General features: G+C 50.8%; 2 protein-coding genes across 12 annotated transcripts in view; one reads left to right on the forward strand and one right to left on the reverse strand.

Moving 5' to 3' along the window:
• DAB2IP (DAB2 interacting protein) overlaps window positions 1-14,722 on the forward strand; it is a 145,512-nt gene extending 130,790 nt beyond the window's left edge. For 8 of the 11 annotated variants that reach the window (XM_082068139.1, XM_082068133.1, XM_082068138.1 and 5 more), the window contains 6 exons: window positions 8-186; window positions 1,773-2,646; window positions 4,338-4,490; window positions 7,296-7,498; window positions 8,310-8,397; window positions 9,913-14,722. In XM_082068139.1, the coding sequence (XP_081924265.1) occupies window positions 8-186; window positions 1,773-2,646; window positions 4,338-4,490; window positions 7,296-7,498; window positions 8,310-8,397; window positions 9,913-10,080 (1,665 nt within the window). In that variant the 3' untranslated portion in view covers window positions 10,081-14,722. The remainder of the gene's footprint in view (window positions 1-7; window positions 187-1,772; window positions 2,647-4,337; window positions 4,491-7,295; window positions 7,499-8,309; window positions 8,398-9,912) is intronic. The other 3 variants (XR_014185618.1, XM_082068137.1, XM_082068136.1) reach the window with 3 other exon arrangements.
• A 3,578-nt stretch (window positions 14,723-18,300) lies between these two features.
• Window positions 18,301-26,798, reverse strand: part of TTLL11 (tubulin tyrosine ligase like 11) — a 34,943-nt gene continuing 26,445 nt past the window's right edge. Inside the window, exons 7-9 of the mRNA XM_082067677.1 lie at window positions 26,025-26,234; window positions 23,458-23,564; window positions 18,301-22,093 (exon numbers count right to left, since the gene is read on the reverse strand). Coding sequence (XP_081923803.1) covers window positions 21,795-22,093; window positions 23,458-23,564; window positions 26,025-26,234 — 616 coding nt within the window. The 3' untranslated portion in view covers window positions 18,301-21,794. The remainder of the gene's footprint in view (window positions 22,094-23,457; window positions 23,565-26,024; window positions 26,235-26,798) is intronic.

The raw sequence follows: 26,798 nt of genomic DNA on the forward strand, positions 1-26,798 counted from the left end.
GCCCCAGGGCACTGCAACAAAACTCGGGCCTCTGCCCCGGATCCTGCGGGACGTCAACTCGGCGCTCAGTAACCCGGCCTGCGTGCAGGTCTCTGTCACGGCCGATCACACCGCGTCCACGCCCAACGCTGGCAACAGCATCTCCGCGGGGCTACAGAAAATGGTGATAGAGAATGACTTATCTGGGTAAGAGCATAAAAGGTGGCCCAGCCACAGACCAGGGAAATACTGAGTATTCATCTGCTGCCAGAGCCTGAGCATGGGCAGGGACGGGCAGGACAGGCTGCGGTGTGGTGGTGTCTGATCCACGGACTGGGCTTTGTCTGATCCACGGACTGGGCTTTGTCTGGTCCATGGCCTGGGCTTCCCCCTCGCAGGACGGGCACTGGCTGTGGTTCAGGTGTGAATCCAGACCCAGCAGCAGGTGCCGTGCAGGTGTCTGGCTCCATCCTGGGCCCTTGAGAGCCAAAACTGGGCATGTGGTCTGGGAAATGAAGAACTTGGCAGTGCTGGTCTCGGCTGTTGAGATGTGGCTAGAGAAGCAAAATGTTCATCCTTTGAGGACTTGAGGGCTTGTTTGTACTGACCTCAAAGCGATGGGTATCTCCCGTAAGTTCACGAGGTCTCTGAGTATGCAGGATGTATAGGATTGGCCTTATCCATCTTTGTAAGACATCAGGTATTGCTGAATCCACTGAGATCCAAATCTGGACATTTCTCTGACAGATGCCAAGCTGTAGAGGCCTAACAACCAATTCCAGCCTGCTCTGTCCAGCTCTATAACACTGTGTGTTTTTAATGATGCGCCGTGATTCACAGACACAGTCACCTAACATACTTTTTTGGCCTCATTATGCAAAGAGTCTCATTCATGGGAAGATGACTCTGTTGCAGACCTGTAATGTTTCTGTTTGCGGAAAATGAAATGGAGCCCACACAAATTGAAAGACTGTGCTAGTAAAATAGTTTGTAAGTGGAAAGTACATAATATTTAACAGTTTAATTAGGAATGAAAGGCAGCAATGGTGCTGGACTTGCTCTAATCAGAGCTTTCATCTCTAATGCTTCCCAGCGTGAGGTACAATTATTTAAATCTAACGCTATGGAGGATCTCTGACAATATGCTTTCACCCAAATACTTGCTTACAATGCACCATCTTTGATCAGCACTATATTCACATTAAGCTACTGCAAAGCTCTTTCTTCCTATCCCCAAGAAATCAATATTGCATGAATGTACGTTAGAGCAGGAGGAGTGGGTGGATAACCGGTAACCTTCAGCTGCCAGGCCTCAGCTCGCGGTTAGCGCTCTGTCTGCCCCGTGTGGACCGTGCCCCCGTGGTGCTCCACGCTGTACAAGGGTTGCCCCGAGGAGCTTACGGCCAGGGGACAGAGCGGAGGACACAGGGGCGGTGTGGGAACAGCCAGCTGGCACAGACAGGGTGACAGGTGCTGTCAGCGTGATGAGCGGATCCAGCCGGGGCGGCAGAGCCCGTAGTGTGTCCATGACGCCTCCTGCGCAGCCCCGCGACCCGCACCCCCCGCTCCCCGCGGGGCCGGCCCGCGCTCCCCGTGTCCCCGCTGCCCTCCCTGTCCCCCCGCAGGCAGCCCTGCCCTTGTGCCCGCAGGGCCGGGGCGTCCCTGTCCCGCACCGCTGCACCACGCTGATTTCTTCTGAGTGATTTCGTTTTCCTGCTCCGGTGCAGCATTCACAACTCTTCTTTTTTGTTTTGTTTTCCTCTCCTCTTCCTTACGCACTGACTTCCCCGCAGTCTGATAGATTTCACACGGTTACCATCTCCAACCCCTGAAAACAAGGACTTGTTTTTTGTCACAAGGTCTGCTGGGGCCCAGCCCTCGCCTGCCCGAAGCTCCAGTTACTCAGAGGCCAATGAGCCCGACGTGCAGATGTCTAATGGCAGCAAGAGTTTGTCCATGGTGGACTTGCAGGACAATCGGCTCTTGGACAGTGGGGCCAACGCGCCCGGCGCGGCTGACTCCCTCAATGACAGTCAGTCGTCCCTCGGGCAGTTGCAGGGCGTGTGGACCGCGCGGACTCAGCAGAACAGCGTGACGGGCATGGCCACCGTGCGCCGGGTGGGCCAGACCCCCACCACGCCGAGCGGCGAGAGCGCGCCGGGCCGGCCGCAGCTCCTGGCACCCCTCTCCTTCCAGAACCCCGTCTACCAGATGGCGGCCGGGCTGCCGCTGTCCCCCCGCGGCCTGGGCGACTCCGGCTCCGAGTGCCACAGCTCGCTCAGCTCCCACAGCAACAGCGAGGAGCTGACGGCCAACAAGCACGGCTTCGCCGCGCCCGCCGCCAGCGAGGACTTCGCCCGCCGGACGGGAGAGCTGGCCCGCCGGCAGCTCTCGCTGACGGAGAAGGGCGGCCAGCCCACCATGCCGCGGCAGAACAGCGCGGGACCGCAGAGGCGGATAGACCAGCCGCCCCCGCCGCCCCCGCCCGTCTCGCGGGGCCGGACGCCGCCCTCGCTGCTGAACACGGTCCAGTACCAGCGGCCCTCCAGCGGCAGCATGATGTCCTCCTCGCCAGACTGGCCCGGCAGCGGCGCCCGCCTGCGGCAGCAATCCTCCTCCTCCAAGGGCGACAGCCCCGAGATGAAGCAGCGCACCATGCACAAACAGGTGAGTTCGGGGGCTGTCCCGGCGCTGGGCGGTGAAGGGACCAGGCGGGGTCAGCCTGTGGGTTTGGAGGAGGAATTGGCCGGTGGGGATCGCTGCAGAGGGGGAATGTCACTGGCTCTGGGTTACCACATCGGTGCTGGCCCCGTGGTGGCATTGCACGTGGGGACGAACCTCGGCTCTTGCGCCCAGCTTGGCCTGAGATGGAGGCCCTCCAGGGACGTGGACACAGACCAGCGTTCCTTCTCCACGTTCCTCCGTCAGCGTGTGCCTGCCGCACGGCAGCAGAGACAGGATGGCGATGGCCGCTGAGCCTCCGTCCTGCGCTACCATCTTGTCACCGCTTTGCCTCTCCATGCCCAGGCTCTCATCCCATGCCATAGCCAGCCCCGCGCCATCTCCCAGACCTGGACCAGGCCCTCATCTCTTGTACCCAAGAGTCTCCCTCATCCTCTCATAACCAAGAGTCTCCCTCATCATCTCTTGTAACCAAGAGTCTCCTGCTGCCGCTCCGTGTCCCCAGCGCCGCGGTGCCCCGGACACTCTTGTTTGCGGCGGGCAGGGCTGTGCTCCCCACCGACAGTGACGTTCTGCTGGGCAGCGGTTCGGGTCCCAGACCACACGCTGCTCTGCACAGAAATACATTTTGCAATTTGTGGTGCTAAAATTGAAAACAGTAGGTCTCAGACCCAGGGCCTTCTGGTTTTCCTGGCATGGATAAATTGTTTTTTCTAGTGCTCATTTATTCATATGACATTTCAGAACTAACCCTATAGAAAATGAACACAGTGGGGCCTCTCAGTGCCTAAAGGAAGAGTTTTAAAAGTAATACAAACGCAGAGAATATGGACAAATGGCAAGAGCTCGCTGCATCTCAGCCCAGACACAGTATTAAGGCACCTTTTCAGCAGTTGAAAGAGCAGCAGAGCTGGTGTAACTACGTCTCTGCCTTGGTCAGCGCTGCTTTATCAGCCCCGTCCAGAACAGTTCTGTGCTTACGATACTGATTCATATGCGCTGACATTAGCAAGCACAGCACGTAGCAGCGTTGGGATAATGTGGATCAATACTCATTAGGTACAGAGGGCACAGAGCTCTGCAAGCAGAGCAGCCTGTTCAGTAGCAGAATTTATTCCCGAAAGACGACGGTGAAGTGGGGTGACCTTCGGAGAGCCCTGGCCAAGGCGTCTGCGGATCTCTCCTCCATCCACCCGTGTTGTCCTCGCAAAGTTTCTCTCAAGACCTGAAGTCCTCAGATTGCCTCTCCTACCCTTAATCTGCCTATTTTACTTGTATGTCAGCAGCACCCGTAAACCATCATGAAACTGCTGATAGTTGGTGGTACTAAATGCTGTCTGAGAGCAAAGAAATCCCATTTGATGGCCAATTCAGTGAAGTCCCCAAACCTCATTCCTGCCATCCAGAAGCTCTACCTCTGGGAGTTCATCTGCTGAAGTGACTTCCAAGCTGTCCCAGGTCTTTTTTCACTTCTTCAGAGAAGGAGGAACAAGGCAGAAGGATTTCGTGGACATCCTTTACCAGGGGCCCGAGCACTCTGGTGGCTCAGAGCGTTGGCTGCTGTGTGAGCAGCGTGGGAGAGGGCGCAGGGCTCACTCGGAAGGAAATTCTCTCCATTTTCATGACCATTTCTGTTACAGGTTTTTCTTTTGTCATGGTTGTATGTTTCATTGTAGGCCCCTTCTCCTGTGAACCCCAATGCCCTGGACCGCACTGCTGCTTGGCTTTTGAATATGAACATGCAGTTTTTAGAAGATGAAAGCATTGACCCAGATTCCAAGCACAGGGATAAGCTCAGGAATAAGGACGAGCTCAGCCAAGCAGAAAAGGTAAAACCTGATTGGATTGAAACAAGTTTCTAAATAGAGAGAGGATTTCCTTGAATTTGGGGACAAGGTGGGCTGTGCGGCACACCCAGGGGGTCAGTTTGCCCTGCGACCTGCTCAGCCTCACAGGGCACTTCTGGGGAAGGTTTGGGAGGTTTTCACACACTTGGTGGCTGGAATTTCGCTCTGATGAAAGCGAGTAAGAAAAATAGGAGCCAGGAATCAAGTGCCAGTGCTGCTCTGCAACAAACTCTATGTACAGGGAGCCTTGTCCCTCACAATGGGGACATGTAGCAAGAAGCAGCTTCCGTGTCAAAAGGCTGTAAACAGACCTAAAAATTAAGTCCAGATGCTGGTCTGAGAGGCAGCGCTGGGGCCTGGGGTGACTCACTGGTGCAGTGACACTGCCCGGAGCTCGTGCCTGTGTCACACAGCCTGGGCCCTGCAGGGAAGAGACCGCGCAGGCCTGGCTGGGGTGAAGGAGGGTTAGAAATACGGATGCAGCAGCCAGGGGCTGAGAAGATCCCGTCTTTGCTGATTGCTGCTTCTGCAAGGTGCTTTCTCGGCAGCCTGGCCCTGCCGGGACCGCTGCGGTCGGGCACAGCGTTTGGGATGTTTCCTCCGTGTGCTGCTCTGCTGTCGCACCAGCCGCGTGTCACCCTGGTCCCACAGAACTGCAGGCATCACCCTCCCTGAGCCTCTTCCCTGTTTTTCCAGCGCAGATGTGTTTCTGGTTTTGTTACGATAGCCTTCCTGTTCTCGTTTTGCTGTGCTGTATCATTTTGGGATTGTCACGTTATTTTCAAGTGAAATGCCAAAGGCAGGTATTGTAGGGACTGGGAGGTACAAGGCGATGGCTCCCGGCTGCCCCAGGAAAAGTGTGGCAGAGTTTTGGGAGAGTTCAGCCCCTTTCTTACTGGTTTGCTGCTCCTTGTGTGTTCCTGCAAATATACAGACATGTACTGATCAGATAGCAGCTGACACATAAAAACGTACGTGTTTAGCAGAGGTATAGAGGTATAGCTAAGCAGAGACAGCAGCTGGCAGCAGATCCAGAGACGCTGTTCTCAGAGTGGTGCATCAGGCATGGGGCTGTGGCTGCGTTTGCTCATGGAAGGGGTTAGAAAAGGGTTCAGTGCTCGGTGAGTCTGCAGTGCAGAGGGTGACGGGCTGTGCTGTGGCGGAGGGGCCGCAGCCGCAGCCGCGCCAGGGCTGGCCAGCACGGGCCCTGCTCAGCATACACGCTGGCATGACCAGTTCTGACAGCGTTACACAAGCCAGTCCCTGTCCCAGGCTCAGCGGAGCCTCCAGGAGCCTGCTGTCTCATTGCCATGCAGCATCTTTTACTTTGCTGTCACATCAGTCACTGACATTAAAGATCACCATTAGCATAATCTCTCTCCCCATTACTGTAAGACGTGAATGGTAACCGAGAGTGAGACAAGTGTTCTAGAGACAGGAGCGACTCCTTCAGTCTCTGAGGCCTCTGCTGCTATCATTTGAGCTCACTTACGCTGCTCCTATTTTAAGGCTAGGGTAGGTATTTAATTGTTCCTGTTCAAGCAACTCCCTTCTGTCTGACTTAAGTGCTTCTGTGAAACTGTATGGGCGTCTGTGTTCCCTCATCGCTCCAGGTTACATGTGCAAAGTGTGTCGTTTCAGTGCCGCAGTAAATGCTTTGCTAAAGGGAAAACGGCGTGACGGGGAGAGCTGCTCTGCTCCACCGCCCAGCAGCACTCGGGGCTGGGACAGAACCGCGTCCATCCATCGCCCGAGTGCTTACACGGGTGGCCGTGGCCAAAACAAGAAGGCTGGTGGTTTTTTTTTCAGCTACCCATGTAAAGACACAATTTCTGTGAGTTCATGAACAACTTGTGGCTTGGTAACAGACTTCATGACTCAGATGGGAGCCTTTTTCCCATGTCTGACTCTGAAAAGCAGCTTGTCAAATCGTCAGCTGCATGTTAACTCTAAGGTTATTCCAGTTGAGATTTTCTTTTTAAAGAAAATTTCCAACGGTATTTTTTTGAAATTAAGATGGGTTTTTTGGTACGGATGCACACTGCGTTTCCCTTTAGCAAAGCAAGTTGTACTGAATGCTCTGCTTCTGCAATAGCTGAACCCAGCTTTACTGACTTAGCTCTTAACTTTTTGATTGCTGTATGTGATTCTTCTGCTGCTGCTTTTTAGCTTCATCCGAATGAACGGTACAACTGTGGGGTGTTGGGTTCATGCAGTAGCTCTTCTCGGATTGAACCGGTTTGATATCTGATGGCACAGTTAAAATGCTGGGCCCAAGAGGCGGCGGTGGCGTCCGTCTGTCCCTGCTGCGGAGCCGCAGCCTGGCAGGAGGCGCCAGCAGCTCCTCCTTGGCTTCCAGCACCTCCAAACCACCCCCGTTTATTGTCGTAGACTGAAGAGCTCATGCGTAAACCCAGAATCCCACCAGTGCAGCTTCTGCCTGTGCTCAGCCCCGTGCCGTTAGCGCAAGGAAGGCGCGGGCTGCGTTTGCCATTCGCTCCCTCTAACCTGCATTCCCCTGTGAAATGCCAGACTGTGCTAACAACCCATTCTCTGAACCTGCCAGTGACCCGCCCGCCCGTGGAACGCGGCATCGCTCCTAGCGCAGTGGAGAAGACTGAAGAGGAGGTGTCGGCAAGCGGGGTTATCTGAGCCGGGTTTGCCACTAGTCTACCGCAAGGAGAGGGGCGTGACGGGGTTCTGGGGAAACCCTGGCAAGGGCAGAGCCCTACTGGGTAACGTGCCACATGTGTTTTCTCCTCCTGTGTCTGTCCTTGCGTGCTGTAGTACCAGCAGGACCTGGTGGTGCTGCAGGACAAGCTTCGCATCTCCAACAAGAAGCTGGAGGAGTATGAGACTCGCTTCAAGTGCCAGGAGGAGACGACACAGAAGCTGGTGCTGGAGTACCAGGCCAGGCTGGAGGAGAGCGAGGAGCGGCTGCGCCGGCAGCAGGAGGATAAGGAGATCCAGATGAAGGGCATCATCAGCAGGTACGGGGAGGTGGGCGCGCTGGAGGGGACGGTGGTGCAGGTGGACAGGCTGGTGCTAGAGCTGACCCTTGCTCAGGAGAACTGGGTTTCTTCAGAGGTGCAGGCACGTTTTACAGCATTTGTTCACTTTCTGCCTCTCTGGGTTACAGCCTGGGGGGGGAATTAAAGCCCTGACTCTGAGTAACCCTCATTACCTGATAGTTTCCTGAGTCACAAAGGAGGGGAGGGCTGGCAACCCACTCCACTTCTCGGAGGATCTGGCAGGTTTGGTTTTGTGTTCATATGAGCAATAGATGTAACAAATAAAATGTTATTTTCCTGACGTTTAGCTAAAGATCTTATTACCATCCCCTCAATCCAAGCTGTAAATCCCTTTCTCCCACCCAGTGGGATGTGGCACTCGCATTTATCTGGGACAGAGACTGTTCCAGTGCAGTAGCTTCACCTTTACCTGAGCCAGGCCAAATCGGTGCTTTTAATCAGTCTTCCCTGTTCTGTATCACTTAAGCTTCGGGACAGTCTGCTGCAGAGGTCTCTAGAGAAGGGTTAGAACCAGAAAAAAAGACTAGTCCTGAACTATTGGCTTGCATGTAGGAAGAGGTAGCACCAATGACCGTGTGTGTTCTTCGTGCTCAGTTGCACACCTGCATTTCCTACAACACCCCTTCGCTTCTTTGGTGTCAGGGACTAAATGAGGACACGATCTGTATCATTCACTCCGGGTGGCTGATTTAGATGCGTGTGAGACTAATACCTGCGCTTAGCAAAGCTCAACAGATGTAATTTGTTTTCTTGTCTGTTTGGCTCCCAGACTGATGTCAGTTGAGGAGGAGTTAAAGAAGGACCACGCAGAAATGCAGGCTGCTGTGGATTCCAAGCAGAAGATTATCGATGCACAGGTGAGTCCCCGATACCAAGGGCTGCAGCACTTTGGGGGTGTCTCCCTGCCCCGAGCGTGGTGCGGCCGTGCGTGGGTGAGTCAGCAGCAGCTGCGGGCAGCGACGGAGCGGGACGGGCTCCAGCAGGGCGTGATTTATTTCACAGCATTCGTACAGCTGTTTCCAGCCTTGGAGCCTGGCAGGTGACACAGAGGGTGGGGGGGTGGCAGCTTGTGGAAGGATCATGCCCACAATTCAGTCGGTTTGTGGAAGGATCATGTTGTTGGCTCAGTCCAGAGCTTTGCTTGGTGCTTCCTGTTCCAGTAACACTTGCAGGATGTGGGTACAAGGAACACAGAGCCCGGCCAGAGCAAAGCCACAGGTTTTTTTAGCCTTTAGGTTGTGGCTTTCAGGATTGGGAAGCTCAGTTATTGCTATAGATTACAGAGGCAGGGGAGCATCAAATGATGGGTGCAGAACACTGTGTGTGGAAAAGAGAATCTGAAAATATGGTCCATAATCTTTTCATTTGTCTAGGCAGAGATCAGCATCTTCTCAGCAGCAAGGCTTTCCGACAGGTTGTGGCTAGGTGATGGGATATTCTAGGCTTACTCCTAACAACCCTATTAATCACTTGTGAGTCTCTACTCATGGCTAATTTACCGTATAGATAATTAAAAACGAGGGGAGACAGTAGTAATTTTGTGAAAAGAATCATTGTTTTTCTGGAGGGTAATTTGGTCAAAGCTTGTAAATCATCGTGTTCCTTCTGTGCTGTGGCAAAGCCCAGCAGAGACAGGGCATCCATGAGGCTCCACAGCCTGGCCCGTCTCCTGCACCTCCCGTGTGGCTCATGGTGAGGGCCACTCTACATCTTCTCTTTTGGCATCTCGGGCTGTCCGATAGCGTTGGACAGGTTCATACGGACCTCCAGTGTTATAGGCAAACCACTGTGCCCCTGAGGTGCTTCTGTCCTGCTGGTGGCAGACGGAGAAGGACGATGACTTGTTGGGTGTCACAAAGAGCAGGAGCTGCAGAATCGGGCTGCAACACAGGAGTTCGTGCTCCCATCCTTACGATACGGTAGTTGGTGAGAGTTGCCATCAAAGCCATCCTGGGAGGGCACAAGTCATTTAAACTATTAATTTACACTAACAAAATCAATTAAACACTGGCAGGAATAACTATCTTGGGAGAGCTTGGTTTTAGAAAAGGAATCTTATCATCTTTGTAACAGCTGCAGTTGAGCAAACAGTACAATGAATTTCTGTATAACTGAAGAATTAGAGAAACTGTTATCTCCATTTTCTTCAGGACGCTAAAATGAATTGAGCTCAGATGCACAAGCAAAGTACATTTGTGGCCCTGCTACTAGCATCAGATTTTTTTAAAATCGTGTGTAGCACCTAAAACCATGGCAGGTAGGAATGGCAAAGAGAAGGGTCCTGCTCCAAGAGGCCTCTGTGTCACTGGTATCAGGGGGACAAGTCTCCGTGCGTCTCCACTAACCAGTCCCCTCTGCCCATTCATTTGCAGGAGAAACGCATTGCTTCACTGGACGCTGCCAACGCACGGTTAATGAGTGCCCTTACTCAGCTGAAAGAGAGGTACAGCATGCAGACACGTAATGGGATCTCCCCCACAAACCCAACTAAATTGCAGATTACAGAGAATGGAGAATTCAGAAACAGCAGTAATTGTTAACCCGCGGAGGGTGCTGCCGCAGGAGAGGAGGCCTGGCCAGAGACCGTGCAGCAGCAGGTGTGAGCCGCGGCTTCAGAGAACGGCTGCTCCCCCAGAGACCCCAGCTCCTTACTGCGGACGGCGCGCGTGACTGAGCCCGTGTGCGAGATGCTAATGCCAGCACATTGAGGGGACGGGAAGATCAAGTGTGAGATGAGTGGCATAAGGAAATAACATATATTTGAGAATCGCTGTCACTGTTGCATTTAAATCAGTGTTTAATGTTTAAACAAAAGTAACCTTTTCCTTCTAAACTGCCCAAAGGAGATGCTCACCCCTCCCAGCAAGGAAAAACGTCCTTGCCCTTGCAGTAAGCCAATAAAGGGAGCTGGGCGCAGGCTGCAGCAGGCGCAGGCCGGTTTAAGCGTGCTGCTGGGCGCAGCAAAGCCCGGCCCGCGCCCCCCGTGCCCCCCGAGCACAGCCCTCCCACAGCAAACCCCGCCAGCCCGGCCCTCCTTCCCCAGGCGGCTTTTGTGAGGCCAGTGACTGTCCCCAGGGCAGTGACGCAGCTGATTAGTGTTTAATTAGGGGATACAGTCCAGAGGAAAGGTCAGTCGTGCTGTGTGCGATGTGGGGTGCTGCGTGGGGCCCCCGCAGTGGCAGGACAGGGGATGGGGGTCCCGGGGTCCCCGGGGAGCAGAGCCCAGGGCGCTGGCACCTGGTGACCGGTGATGCGATTCCTCTCTACAGCATCTGCTCCTCACAAATAATGAGGAAGAGTCTGTGTAAGCAAGAGCCCCCGGGCACTGTCCCCCCACACGTACTTGTGGCCACAGAATAAAGTGAATGTTACCTGAGCTTGGTCCCTGAGCTGTGAATGAGGGGCTGGATTTCCTGGTGCCCGTCGTGGTAGAGGGGAGTGAGGGGCCACGTGAAATGACCGGCTTGGCCTGCCAAAGGGTTCGTTATGGGGATGAAATGCTCTGCGCAAAGATTTTTTACTATTTCTGGGGAGAAAAACAGACAAAGAAACAAGAAAAAGCCCTGAAGAATCATGAAGATCGGTAATTGTATTTCTTTTCTTTCACAGTATGCATTAGAAAAAAAAAGATCCCATTTTCTGGAATACTGTCCTCTTTAAATTGGGAATGAGCACTGCATGGAAATTATCCGGCTCGAAGAATGTAAAACATGGTCATAAGGGAGTAACCAACAAGAACAGCAGCCACCACCGAAAGGCCCCTTGTCAGGAGCACTGTGCAGGCATAAGCCAGGATTAGACTTTCCTAACTGCTGAACCGCAGATTCGGCACATTCAGACACGTTGTGCTCAGCGGAGGGGTCACCTCCTTAACGGGGGCTTGTGCCGCTGACCTGCCGCCATGGTGTGTTTGTTCGGTTGTGGTTTATTTTGGTGTTTTTTTTAAGTTAGACCTTCCTGACTCCCAGTCTCAGAGCAGGTCACTCGTACCAAGAGCCAGAGAGAGTTCTCTGAGACACGGATGCCAGTGTACAGTGTACAGGACACCTGCCTGTTCCTCCCACTAAGGTTTAACACCCTGCTCCACACCTGTCCACGTGTAAACGTCCAGCCCAAGGGCCCCGGTTCCGGCTCCAGCCTCGCGTGACGGGGCTGCCCGAGCGCGACACGTTCCAGCGCGCGCTGCGTTCCGTGCTGCCCCACCGCCCTGAGGCTCATTAACCGCCTTCTGACACACGCAATTGTTTTCAAAATTAAATATGCTTTTTTTTTTTTTTTAATTATTTTTTCCCTAACCGCTGCTGTGTTCCAGGGCCGCGGCCGGTGCGGCGCGGTGCGCTGCGCTCGGTGCCAGCGCCTGCAGGGAGCTGCACTCACAGCCCCCAACCACAGCTCCTCACAGAAAAGTAAATATGTACAATGACAAGTACAGTCACCTTTGAATTTTGGAGACTAGCACAGATGGCTTTGAAGAACGTCACAAAACTGACAAGGTTACAGCTGGAGAAAGACCCAGACAGGTTAGGAACACAGGGTACTGTGAACCGCAGCACGTACACGCACACCTGCCGTTGTCTCAGAGTCAAACGCAGTACGAGAACACTGTAAAAAGACTATTTTAACCCCCGTTGCCCTGAGATGTATGTTTAGAGGTTATTGTTTTTTGAGTTCCAAAATATTTGTGTTGCAAGAGACACAAGTTTCTCAAGTGAGAAGCAACACAGAGGAATGGAAACACCACCAGGGCATGGGGATGGGCGCCCCACCAGCAACACGTTTCCATTCACACACAGAAGGAATTCGGGGATGCGGTCAGTGCTCTCTCTAAGTGCTGCAAAAAATAGAAATGCCCACAAAACAATTGTTTAGTACTGAAGCCGAGCACAGTACATCTTAATCTGCTCCTCAACCACAAGCCAAGGCGCTGCCCACCCCATCAGAACCTCCTGGGTCACCTCAGACCCGCAAACCACTGAACACACGTTCTGCTAAAATAGCAGGAACGCTTCAATCCTTCCACAGTGAGTTGTTAAAATCTTTAAAGTTCCAGTGCCAGCACCTTCTGGAGTTGTTGCTTAGTTTCCTGAGCCAGTATGAAAATAAATTCAAATCACAATGAAATCTCGTTACAGCAGAGATTCCCACTCAGCCCCTCTGTCCCCACGTCTCCTTCCCCCACAAGCGTCAACAACTGGACCGAAACGCGCCCCTCCTGCAGAGGGTTGGGGATCGGTTTTGATCCAGGCTCAATTCTGTTCTGTTCCTCGTTTGTGTTTGTTATTTATGAACTGTATATGGGGTGTGTGGGAGCCAGCGGCGGCCGCGGAGCCAGACCCAGCGCAGCAATACGGAGGCGATTCCACAGCAAAGCAACCACTGTCCCCAACCTCCCGTGATCGGCTCCGTTTTCTTTTCTCGGTCTTGCGCTTTCTACAGTAAGAGGCTGTTCTAGTGCAAACTCGTCAAAGTGTAAACTAAATGAAAACACACTCAAATTTTTATCTTAATACAAGTCTTAATATTTTTTTTGTAAATGTTTTCAGTGTTTACTGTAACGTATCTATCTCACTAACAGTTGTATATAGTAACTTACTTCTGGTGCTGCTTATTCGGTCAGGATTTGGCTGTATCTCACTGCTGTTTTGGAGAGGTGGGCTCACACCAGGAAATCTGGATCCAGACACAGGTTACAATTTCAGTCTCCTCCTTTTGGGGCTCTGAGGAAAGGGAGAGAAGCCAGCGATCCAGATTTGGGGTTGGTCCACCTCAAGAATTCTGTTTTAAGAGTTTTGATTTGGGGTTTTGTTAAACTGTAGTGAACACTTCTGAAAAATGAGCAAAGTTCTGCGTAAAGGGGGATGAAATGGACTGAACAACGTCCCGAGGTCCCTGCGGACGGCAGGTATCACCACTTGGGACAGGGATTATGGCTTCAGTGCCAAAAGACCGGAGGGACCCCAGTCCTTCCCCACGCCAACTCCTACTACAGTGTAGTCACCAGCCCCTTTTGCACCACTTTAAGCAAATCCTGCGCCATCCAAAGAGTCCACTGTTACTCTGCATTGTCATTTGAGTCTGGTTGGTTTTGTTTTCTGCTTCTGCAGTTGTAAAGCACTGATTGCACTGTGAGAATCCTCTGAGCTGGCAGCCAGCCCCGCAGGTTGCTGCAGGACACACGTTCTGCTTCTACAAATATTCCTAAAAGGGAAAAGGGACTTGGTGGACCTGAGCAAGGCATCACAGGCTCTCCCAGGAAAGCAATCAGCAAGTTATCTATCATTTCCAAAGTTCAGAGAGCTCATAGGGTTTCTCCCCTGTTATTAATGTCCATATCCAAGATGCAACAGAAAACACACTGAGGTCTGTTCTGTGATGAACAAGGAGAGGATTTTTAGGCACAGGAGATGGAAAATACAGTGATGTGTTCAGCCAGGACAGCCACAAGCAGAAAACCCCGCAGGAACACGCGTGCAGCGCCGCGTCCTTCCACCCGCGGCGGCTCACGGGCACCCTCCTGCAAGGAGCGCTCGGGGCAGCTCCACGAGGCTGCCCCGCTCCGAGCAGCCCCCTCCGCCCTCCCCAGACACAGCACTAACTTGCCTTTTCTTTTCCGTTGGGGAGAATGACACATGGGGGGAGAAGGAGGACGACAGCAGCACCGCTACCATGCAGCTCATGGGCTCCACAAACCAAATCCAATCTTGAGGGTGTTGCACAACATTCAGAAACAACCGTGCTTTGAAAAAAGGTGTCACGGTCAAGCATTGACTTTCCCAGCTCGCCCAAGCTGTGACATTGCTGTAAATGCCATGTGGTTCTGCATCAGCTACCGGTACCCAGAGTGCAGTCTCCATGTTAACCTATTCCTTTATCATACATCACTGTGTCTTAAGATATACCTCTCTCTGTATATCTGCTTAGGCTGATACTTGTTCCTGATAAGCAGTCGCTATGTTTTATATCCTCTTATAAAAGAAAAACAAATCTTTTTTTTGTAAGTATGTTTAAAAACAACAAAAAAAAAGCAAAGTGGAAGTGTTTGCTGAATCTCCTTCAGCTCCTTTTAAACTATGTAATAATGTACAGAGAAAGTTGTTGGTGTTCAAAGAAATGATGTGGCTGTGCAATTTATGTACATTTGCAATTAGAAATATTAAAGATTTATTTAGATATTTTACACAAGTGCTCCAGCACCTCTACTCTGTCATTTCTAGTTCCTCGGGCATCCCAGCACACACTGGCCACATGCACACGACTATCTGTCTCATCTATTGCCCCAGACACATCATCTGAAACACTGCTCAGCCACGGCCTGGCTGACCAGCACCTGTCACGGCTTTGGGGACACAAAGGGACCAAGCAGCTCCACAGGCTCACAGCCCCGAGGCTGGGCCAGGAGCCACATCTCTGGTTCAGGCACTTGCAGCAGCGATAGAGCCCAGAGGAGAAGACGCTGTGGGAGGCAGCAGCGAACACTCACAGCTTCTCACAGCCCGTGTGCCCCTCTCCTTCCAAACCACCCGTCTTCTGTCTCAACAGTAGAAGCAGCAGGAAACTTGGAGGAGAGTCATTAAAACCCTGGGCAGCGTTGGCACCTCTGCCTCATTAGCATCACCATAATTAGCTCCTCTGAGAGAGGGGGAAGACAGGCTGGCTGCATCAAAATGCCTGCGGATGAGAGGGAGAGGCTGCCTGTGGCTGCTCTGAGCTCAGACCGGCTCTGGCCCTGCACTGGGCACTGGGATCCGCTGGATCACGATTGAGCCAGAGAACCCACTGCTGCCTCTGCCAGGAACCTGCCCGGGCAGAGAAGGCAAAGCCCCCCCAGGTTCAAATCCTGGCTCTGAGATCAGCAGCCAGAACAGCAATGGGAACAGGGGGCTGGGAGGCTGGGGATTATGGATGTGTTTGTTTGAGGTTTTTTAATCTAAAGAGTCATTTTAGCCCAAGACTCATCAGCAATAATGATCTTCTAGTAATTGGGTTTGTGTTGAGTTTAGTAAGTGAGAGTCACTGGACCGTGGGCTGCCTTCCCCATCAGAACCCGCGAGCAGCGGAGCCTCAGCTGCGGTGGTGCCACCGTGGTCCCACCACATCGCCCGGCAAAGCCAATGGCCACAGCAGCGCCTGGCACCGGTGAGACATCAGAACTGGACACACGAGGCCGAGCCTGCCCTGCCAGCGCACGGGCCGGCCATCCTTCACAATTACAATGTAATTTCACAATATGTGTTGTAATGCTAGAGCCATGCCCTGCACGAACATGCAGGACCTGCCAGGATCAGATGCCCTCAACCACCACCTGCCGAGCATCCCAAACCCAGGGAACCCGCAGCTTCCAGCACATTTGAACCGGGCAAATGCAAGAGTCCTGCCCATCACACAACCCAGGGCAAAGCAACAGCCGGCACGGTGGCCACCGACAGCTGAGGAGGTGACAGCACTAAGTCAATACTTGTCAAGCTGGGGCTTTAATGGCAAGAAAGAGCCTTTCTGTTTCAGCAGGAGGTGCAGAGATGAGGCTTGTAGGCAGGGAGGACAAGGGCAGAAACAGCTTGTTTCTGCTCCTCCGATAATAATCCCCAATCTTTGTTCCCATCAGGCATCCTTCACTCACAGTTTTCGAGCCCCTCACGAGCACTCAGCTCCCACCCTCCGCTGCGGCACGTGAACGGCAGCATCTGTGTTTTCACAGCTGGGAACACGCGGCAGGAGCACAACTTTCCCAAGGCCTCTAGCAAGCTACAAAAGCCAACCAGGCGCTTTTCCTGCCTCCCCTCCCGCACGCAGCAGCCCACGCGCTCAGCCCAGCCCCAGAGCAAACTCCTCTGAGAAATAACTCAGAGGCAGCCAGTAAACAAAGCTCGCAAGCCCTGGAGACGGGGAGCGCAACTGCTCCGGCCAGAGGAGTCAATAACGACAGGCAAGTGGAAAGGAAGGGGCTGGAAGAACAAGAGTCATTAGTGGAAACTTGTTGTTTGTGCTAATTAGATCATTATCTGGAAACGGCTATTGATGTTGCTATTTCAGCTCCTGCTGCCGTTCACAACTTTATTTTATCCATCTATTGACCGCCCACCCTCTCCCACGTCCTGCAGAAGGGGCTGGCAATGCTGGCCCAGGGCCAAGCCGGGATGGAGATGGTCAGATGCTCCGACCTGAGCCCACGGAGGCCACCACTAGCCCAGCACCATGAGAAGAGGCGAAACACACGCACGTGCCAGGGGGAACACAACCAGCCAGACCGCAGCGCTTGGGGACAGAGACACACCTGACCTTCGGAAGGGCTTTTATACTCCCATTGATAAGGAGGAGCAACAGGAGGGAAAATTGCATCACATCACCATAATAGTTCCCTCTCTGAGCTTGGCTTAAAACACCGACACACAACCCCTGCTGCACCACAAAACAGAGGCGCCTTCAAATAAATCACCTCAAACTTAAAAGATGCCATTAGCTACTAGCAAACACTGCCGGCCTATAGGTGAGGGTAATTCAATATGATATGCTCGGGCATGCAAGGTAATAGGTTTCAGCTGAATACCGTGTGATACAATCTCTTCAATGGGAGGTTAAATGAGGCTGAGACACAGACCACATGGATTTATCTGGGTAGGGTTTTTTTTGGTGTGCTTAAGGTGAACGGAAGGTAAGGAAGGCAGAAATAACCCGGGAGAACCATAGAAACAGTCAGACAGACAGAAATACTTTCTCCATTTCACCTTATGGAGGAAAAACCAGGGGGCAGAGCAACCCAAGCCAAGCCTAGCTGAGCAGAGACCAGGGCAGACGTACACACCTAACTCCTGAGGTTTCAGCAGGATTTAGGAGCACAAACACCAGCTCTCATCCATCCAGGACCTCTGCGGCACACAAAGGAATTGGATCAGTCAATATTTACAAATTGCTACTGAATTTGGGTCCATTTAATATTAATTGAGCAATCCCAGCACAGCCTGAGTTGGAGGACCGCCCGCTCGCCCCGTCCCCTCAGCCCCTGCTGCAGGGACGCGACCGGACCGCGGGCGGGGAGATCGGGGGTGGGAAAAGCACAGTCCGAGGGGGGAAAAGCACAGTCCGAGGGGGGAAAAGCACAATCCGGGGTGTGAAAAGCACAATAACCCCACCCCGCGGCGCCCGCCCCTCAGCCCCTCGCCCGTCCCACACCCGCCCGCAGCCCCGGCCCGGCCGCTGCTGAGGTGCCGCCCCGGGCCGGCCCCGCCTCCCCCTCACCGGCCCCAAACTACAGATTTCTGTGAAAATGACCCATTTCAGCCACGACTCCGCACTGACGAACCTGCTGCCGAGGTTCGGTCCCCACCGGTCCCAGCACGGTCACTGCAGGCCCCGGGCGGGAACGGCCGCGACACGGCCTGAGGAACCTTCTGGAAGCGCCGGGGCCGGGCGGCCGTGGGGCTTTTCCCTGCACGGGAATGCCCCAGGAAGCCCACAGGGCTCCATCTGCTCGGGCTGCACCTCAGCAAACAGTCATTTATTGCACTTTTCTGCTCCGTGGAACCAAAAGGTGCTGGAAACCCGTGTGGGGCTGAGGGGCTGGAGGAGCGGCCCCCCCCAGCAAAGCTGCGGAGATCGTCCTCTGACCACACACACGCAAAACTCAGCGGAGGCGCCAGCTCAGCAAGGCTGAGGCACCAGCTCAGCAAGGCCGAGGCCTGGGGACACCTCGAGAGACGGCGCGGGATGGATTCGCCCTCAAAAGGAAGCCACACGTGTTCCAGAAACGGCCGTACAGCCACAGATGAAGCTGAACGAATGGATTTGGCCAATTTGACCACATCGGTTTATTAGGCAAGCTGAGAAGCAAAACTGTGGAATTAGGAAGAAACGCAGCAAAGTGTGGTGGAAAACAAATCAGAGGGAACAGGGTAATTAGAAGCACATTGTCAGTGTACATCAGACGGAGATCAGAACAAGGTCAGACACGGCTCTGGCTCCGAACAGGAGCTGTGGCGGTGACGGAGTCACTCACAGCTCCGGCTGCAGCAAGAGCCGAGGCAGCACCAGGCAGGCCCAGCTGCTCCTGCCGGGGCACCTCCTGGTTCCCACATCCAGCAACGTCCTTGTCACTCCCCAAATCACCGCAGAGGCTCCTGCCTCCCCCGACTCGCGCACCCCGGGTCATGCACCTACCCTGTCCGATGAACCGCAGAGGGCTCAGCTGAAGCGGATCCCTCCTCCCCAGGGGGGCTCCCAAACTGCCACCCCCATCACTGGGAAGGCGCCTGGAGCTCGGGGCCGGCAGGACACAGACCGATGCAGCGCGGGGAAAAGCCGGTACAGTGACCTGCACAGCACCAGCGTGTGAGCTGGAGAGACAACGGCTGAGGCAGGTGGACTTGGGCCTCTCAGCTGAGAATTATTTGTGTAATTAGCTGAGTACCTCCCTTTCCAGCTGTGTTGTGAAAGGAAGCAGCTAGAAGAGTGCGGCAAGTGAAGCAATCTGCTTGGTGCGTGTTGAATGTTCCCAAAATACATGGCTGTAATGGGGCAAGTTGGGTATTTGGGCAGGGGGCAATTAAGTTTCAAGAGCCCAGTCCTGATTAGGCAGAAGATAAATTTCGGGTGACTTCGCCTACAACAGCCTCATGCAGAGAAAGAACTCGGAACAGAACACAAAGAGTCCCAGGGTGAGTGGGATTCAAGCCTGCAGGGAAGGGGAATCTCTGCACTGAAATTCTGGACTCACTTGCCTCAAGTCTTCCTTAGATGCTGAAGTGTTTTATTCTGATTTATACCCAGTGTTTCTGGTTCAGAGAAAGACTTCACTGGTATGCAATGTTCATACTGTGTGTGCTCAAAAATGGAATATCGAGTACTGTATTAGTCTCAGAAGAGTACATAGAAAAGTACTATTAAAAACCCACCACCTACTACCTTTCATGTATTGTTTCTTTTGCTAGAAAGCTACCTTGGGATTAACAGATTATCAGATTATCAGTGCATGAACATTCATGTTCTGAATAAGGTGTCTCTCTGGTTACTAGTTACTTAAAGGCTACATAAAATTGCTTTGGATACTAAATAATATTCAGAGGAAATTGCATTAGATGGGAGGGAAGAGAAATGTGACTTTGTTGTAAAGTCTCTAAAGTACATTCCTGTTTTATCCCCCTCCTCTCCCTGAGAATCCCATGGCATTCAGTTTTCCAATTACATAAATACATGAACACTGGATTACTAGAGGCAGATAATTGAATGTTTTGACTGTTCTACAAGGGACCCTTCATATTTGCAGTGAGAGATAAACAGGACATATTGCATTCGTTCTGTGTGCACAGGCCATAAAAATCTGTATTGGATCCAGAGAATATAGAGATCTCCAAAACAGAGATTTCAGTGTTCATATACACAATCGTTAATGTGTTCCACTGATATCAGGGTGGCTTATACAATAGTAAAACCTGGGTATTTTAGGCCAAGTACTGGCTGAAAGCTGTAAGGAAAGGCATTTGCAGTTGTAGCATTTCAAATCCTACTCTGCTGTACCTCTGTCTTTACAGGACATCAATCACAAGACGAGAGGAACTGTGAGCTGTTTTCCAGTAACACACTGCCAATCGCAAGACTAATGTCAGATGTCACAAAAGGAGAAGTAACCATTTTTCAACTCATGAATGTCTTCAAATATATTACAATGGAAGTGCAAAAAAAAATGACCCTTTCGGCTTCATTTGTTCTGACAGATGCCAGGCTTTGGAGTTTGGCATTTTATCTTCATACTGCAATAATTTTTATGAAACTTAAACAAGGCTGAGGGCAGTGACATTAGTCTACAATTGTCCTCCTACGTACATGTTTCTCTCATGTTTCTGATCCACCAGCCACATTTTGACACCGAACTCAGGTAATTTGCTCCAGTTCAAATGCCCAGATGCTGCCACCCCACAGCTTTGTGATCCTCGACAGTGTGAACAGCGTTAGAACACAAGCAGGCTCATTAACATTAAAGAATAGAACAAAGGAGAGAAATCAAACTCGGATGCAGACATACATTATTGTAATAAAATGTGAGACTAAAATTAATTGGACTGAACAGCCCTGAAGTTTCAAGTTATTGATGTCCTCCCAGCCAGTCCCATGACCTGCTCAGCTCGCCTGCCAAGAAGAGGCTGATTGTGGAACTCGTGGTTCATGTCTTGAAAAATGAGGCTGCTCTGTACAGCTCCAGTGATATAGTCCAGCATTCTCGACAAAATATACTGTTAAATAATACAGATCTAATTTGTCCAGAGTTATACTGCAATTCAATGGGAAAAATGAAGAATATGTGCGAAGACAAAAGAAAATCTGCTCTAGATGTTACTGCAGGTCCAAACAGGGTAATCAACATGCAAAAGGCAAAAAATAAGCAAGCCTAGAGTACAACTAGTTTAGCCTGAAGTCAGAGACGGGATTGGTTTCCCTGGAATTTAATGAACTCTTGGGCCTTTCCACTGTAAAGCTTTTTGCAGAAGCAGTGCTTAGTACCTGAACACAAAATCACCACTTGATTCACCAAATTAGACTTCATCAAGTCATTTGTTTCTGTGAATAAGTGTGAGCTTATTGGTTCTGTGGAAGCAAAGGGATAAACATCGGTAGTTTTTCTTTAAAAAGTTAACAGTACTTGTCATGGCAAAGATGTACAAAGAAGTAGAATCCAAAATACGGTTTCAGTGTTTTAAGACTGCCTTTAAAAAAGAAGTACAGAGACAATGACCAGATCTGTATTGATTCCAACATGTACAGTCCAAGCCACTGAAAGAAGATGGTCAAAGCCTGAAGTCTGACCGCAAATGTAACTCCAGGGTTCAGTTTTGCAAAGTCCACATCTGGTACTTGGGACTGCAGCTCCTGACGTGCTTTCCATGACACATCCAGTGCATCCAAAGCAAAGTAATCCTTGGATCTGAGTGCGATGAGTGGGCTCCATCAGTGCTGCCAGTCCCGCGATGCTGGTTATCATCCCGCTGGGTTTTGGTCCTTGTTTTCACAGGTGCTTTTCCGTCCACTCGGGATGAATGTGGTTTGTCACGCAGGGTGTGCTGTGGGTCCAGCAGAGAGGCAAATAAATAGTCATTGCCAGGGTCATTATTTGAGAACGGGAGCTTGCAGTGGACTTTCTGAAGAGCATAAATTAAAAAAGCTGAAATAAATAATTGTCACTATCAGAGGAAGGAATTCAGGAACCTGTCTCTCCTCCTGCAGTACATGCATGTACCTTGGGATTAATTCTCAGTTCTGTCCTGGTGAATTAGCACCGTTCATAGCGATGGTTTCTATCCTCTGCAAATTTACCAGCTGTGGCCATGCGGTTCAGGAGGGGTGAATGTGCGGCTGGCGTCAGGTGAGGTCCGTCTGTGTGACAGGGAGCTACTGCGCTTCGGCGCTCCACGGCCCCGCGGCCACAAACCAGGCGCTTTTCGTCCAGGGCAGCCAGGTGATCCTCACAAAAATCGATCAGCGATGCCACTTGCTCGTGGAGCGGGAGGGACTTGTATTTTTTCTGAGCCAGGCAGAAGAACGCTTCGACAAAGGCTTGCAAACACATTCCTGCAAGGAAAAGGCAGACCCGCTAACTCTGCAAGAGGAGTTTTGTTTCAGCTGCATGAAAAACAAACGGTTGAAGTGCACACGGAGGGAAAGTGGTGCAGTGCCAAAAAACGTCGCTGCTACAATAAAACTCTCTGCTCTGCCCCTTGATGAACAAAAGCCCCCCGCAGCACCACATGCTGCACAACAGACTCTTCAGGTGTTGTTGGAGCACATCTTACTAATAACACATTGCCACAGCCGATGGAAAGAGGGGCTGCATATTAATGCTAATTAATGTATTTAAAACCTTCAAGTAATACCTACTTTAATTTTTAATTAAGAAGCCAGACCACAATGGTTTTGCAGAACGCCAACACCAAGGAACAGTTATAGTTGCTTTGTGCTTTAACTGGCTCTCCCAGTTTGAACATACACTTAAGAAGATTATTTCAGGATGAGATATTGAAAGGTTTGGGGTTTTTAACTTAATGTGGGCTTATTGATGCTGCAGGAAAGGCACCTTTTCAAAATATTACAATTACATTCTGAAGTATAATTTCTCTCCACTAAGACTGCAGCTGGGTCGCTTACAATCTTGGCTGCAGAACAGCTTGCAAAGGAATTGTTGAGTTATCTGAAAGCAGCAGCTGCCAGCTCAGTAAATTATTTGATCAGTCACGGTGAGCTGCAGGCAGGGAAAGCACCTCTGGTCGCGTTCGCATTCTCCCCACAAGTGACACTCATCTGAAGCATTTAATGAAAGAAGTTGGAAGCTGTTGTTTTACACCACTCACAGCTGGGAGCGGCCAAGCACAGAGCCAGCAGAAATGCTTGAGTATTTTGTAGTTTAACACCTGAAAAACATCTGGTTCATTGAGACTCCCAACAAATCTCTTAATTTCTGAAAGCCTGATGATTTGCTTGCATTTCTATTATTTTTGCTAGCGCAATTCTATCAGGCAAGCACATCAATGACTTATAACAACACTGAAATGCTAAATGCAAATACTTAAATTTTACATAACTGTGAAATTAAGGTGACCCTAACCTACCTAAAGTAGCACAGGAGTTCATGCATAAGGAACCATTTGATCTCCTCTGCACTGCACCCTGATCTTCTCCCTCCTAATCTTAGCTCTGGATTTATTCTATCCATTGATGGCAATGCTCAGCTTCTTATACAAAAATAGCTTGTAAAGGAATTTCTGGGAAGATTCCAGCTCGCAGCTCTGAGACCAGCACGCTAGTTTATACCAGCAGCATCGACATGGATTTCTGATTTGAATGGAACCTTGACAATCCTCCTTGGTGGCCACAAGGAACAGTGGTATCAAACCTTCCAGAATACTGCAGCTTAGTCTTCAAATACAGAATAGCGTTACCTGATTCTTTGTGGTCGATTCCCATGCTGTTCCACCTTCTTGTGATATCAATATATAAGATATCAACAGAAGCCATTGAAAAATTGCTGTTACTCAGTTTGCAGTTTCTGTTAAAAACAGACAAAATAAAGAAGAAATTCTGGTTAAGTCCAGAATTCCAAGTTAGGAAAAATTCTGTGAGGACAACTGAGAAAATATTGGGAGCAAAGTTTACCCATGCCATACGTACATACCCGCCGTAACATGCTTAGTCTGATAAAACACACCCAGCAGATACCAAACCAGCGGTCACTGAGTGTCGGTATCTGAAGTGGTAGCGGCCCTGAGTTTCCACGTGCAGAACATCTCCTGCACGCACCTGGGCCCATTGCGCAGGCTCCTCTGCCCGGAGCAGCTCTGGGCAGGAGTGGCACCTCAACCAGTTTGCACGTGCAATCTGGTGTCCATCTCTAGCCACAAAAAGGCAGCAAGTCAGGTTACAGACTGACTGGTTTATCTTGGCTTTGCAACACATAAGCAAAAAAACACAAACCATAACCCCTAAATATTTCAATTAAAATATGACTTGACTGTTAGGCACAGCTTTCTCCAAGGCTATTGCTCGTACTCTGCAGCTGTAAGAGAATGGAATTAATTGGTACATTGCAAATCCAGCACAAATCTGCACAGACTGTCTACATGAGGCAGAGTTTACACAGAGAAATACTCTTTTATTTACTGACTGATCCTGTTTGGAAAGGGTTGGAGGAAAGCGCTCAGGCACAGAATTACTCCATGCCAGAACACTGATTTCACCTGTGAGTTACCGAGCGGCATCTCTGGCTGCGTCCGGGGCGCTTGGTGATAAGCACATGGAGGAGATGTGACACTGGGGTGGCCTGTGCCTCAGCGTGGTGCTGATCAGGACATGAGAATCAGCCAGCTGCCCAGGATTTCCAGATGTCTGGCAGCCTGGCTGTCACTCCTGCACGAGCCAAAGGGCTGGCCAGACATCCCAGCCAGGAAAGGAGAAAAAAAGACCCCAAACTCCTGAATAATTGAAAAGAATCTTACTCTTTAGGAGCCCAAGCAGAGCTCACTTAAAGCTGAGAGTTAAAGTCTGGCCTTGGGCAGCATCCAGGCAAGGACTAGAGGCACATCTGGCATTTCCCTTTTAGATAGTTTTTTAGAATAAGGAAATGATTGAAGGGGAAGACATTTTGACTTGCTAAAATTCGAGCAGATAGTCTCTGCGACCACTTGCCCACACGCACACACTTGTGCACTGTTTTATTCTTGCAAAGTGATACAGCGCGTATCTCAGCAACACGACCTTTCTGAAACCAGCAGTAACGACAGCATTTCAGAAAAGGGCCATAGAGTTGATATAGATCCTCCAGGCGATAAAAAAATCCAATATTAAAAAGTTTAATTTAACATGCATTAGAAAACTGCAAACACTATTTCATTGAGATACGGCAATTTATTTTAAGAGTCTTAAAATAAAATCTTGGCATTTATTCTGTGCTCCTCTGACACGTGCCAAATTAAGGCTGGACTTCTCAATAGAAAACACAGAGCTGGAAACAATCCTGTACTGGTCTGTGGATGGAGCAGATGCCTTTAGTCATTTTCTATATACTGTAATTTGTATAAATCAATTTGTTTATATCCATTCCTGAATGCTAAATGCATCTGCATAGAAACAGGATCTGTATTTTAAGAGTACATCTGCTGCCGCCGCTTATTTCTTTTGTCATTGTCAATAAAAGACAGAAAATGAGACATTTGTATCATGACTAGAACAGATATATCCATAAAAAACAATGAAAAAAAAAAACCCTCACAAGTAAAAAGTATGTGAGAAAAAATAAATTGAGTTCCTTGCCATCGCAAGCTGCAATTTCGCAATGCAAATCCGCGGTGCACAACGCAGCAGCAGCCGGCTCTTGGAAACCCTCTCCCGCGCAGCCGCTGCGGCCAGCACAGCCGCGGCCAGCACGGCCACGGCCAGCACAGCCAGCACGGCCACGGCCAGCACGGCCACGGCCAGCACGGCCAGCACAGCCAGCACGGCCATGGCCAGCACGGCCACGGCCAGCACAGCCAGCACGGCCACGGCCAGCACGGCCAGCACAGCCACGGCCAGCACAGCCATGGCCAGCACAGCCAGCACGGCCACGGCCAGCACGGCCAGCACAGCCACGGCCAGCACAGCCATGGCCAGCACGGCCAGCATGGCCAGGGCCACTGACCCAGTTCCACCTGTCACTGCCGCACAGCAGCATTTCTGCCTTTTACTAGGGACATGTTGACTAAGACTGCGAATAGCATCTCCCGAACTATCACTGAGCTGCTGTAGAATAAAGACGTGGGTTCCTACTAGCCACAGTTTCATAGGTCATGTATTTTGGGAGCTTGGAATGATAATATATATAGTTTCTAAAAAAATATGGTTCTTTAGAAGGCATTACTAAACCTACAAGCTAAAAGTGTACCGGTTAGGGACTGCCTTTGTTCAACAAAACTTCAGACAAGCCCACGGACAGTTATTAAGCAATTCCTAAAGAAACCTTCACCTTACTGACCTTATAAACGTCCGGAAACCCGTTGGCCCCAACTTCGTTGTCCCTTTGACCCCAAGAAATCGGATGAAGAGCGCGGCCACCCTGTCCAGCAGGCGCAGGTAGCTGAACTGCTTGGCGTACTTGGGGAAGACCTGCTTGAGGCACAGGGAGGGCAGAGCGGCCGGGCCGGCGGGCAGCGGCTCCTCCGGGCCCCGCTCCGGCGCCTGGCACCTGCAGCACGGGAAACAATTGTACCTCATGTTATTCTGACAAGAGTCAACGTTCTGTCTTTCTGAGCTTTTGCATTTAAAAATAAACCCTAAAACATTATTTTATGCGATCTTTACAATAATAAAGAAATACTAAGGTTCCCTAAGGTGGAAATCATGTTATGGGGAGTCAAAAGGATAACGAGCAGACCATTTCCTGATGCATCGTAACACTGTTTTTCTCAACGTTGACTCCTTGTGATGCTGTAGAATATCCATATTCCTTTCCAAAGGTCTTTGCAACCTCACAAGATGTAACAGGCGAACTTCTTCACCACAGACAAGGAACCACCAGGTAGGACCAACGTGCAGCTACTGACAGCACCAAACACATGAGTTCCATGGAATTTCATGGAACATTTAACGGGAAATGTTTCGAGATCACAATAATCTAAGACTAAACTTATGTTTCAGTAATGATGAGAAGCCTTTACCTTCCCTGCTACGTAAGGTACGAAAAGTAATGAGATATCATTTGCAAAGAAGAAATTCTAACAATACATTCAGAAGCAATACGGTTCGCGTA

The sequence above is a fragment of the Streptopelia decaocto genome (genome assembly GCF_964273445.1).
Source record: "Streptopelia decaocto genome assembly, chromosome: 17".
In the NCBI taxonomy this organism is placed as follows: Eukaryota; Metazoa; Chordata; class Aves; order Columbiformes; family Columbidae; genus Streptopelia; species Streptopelia decaocto.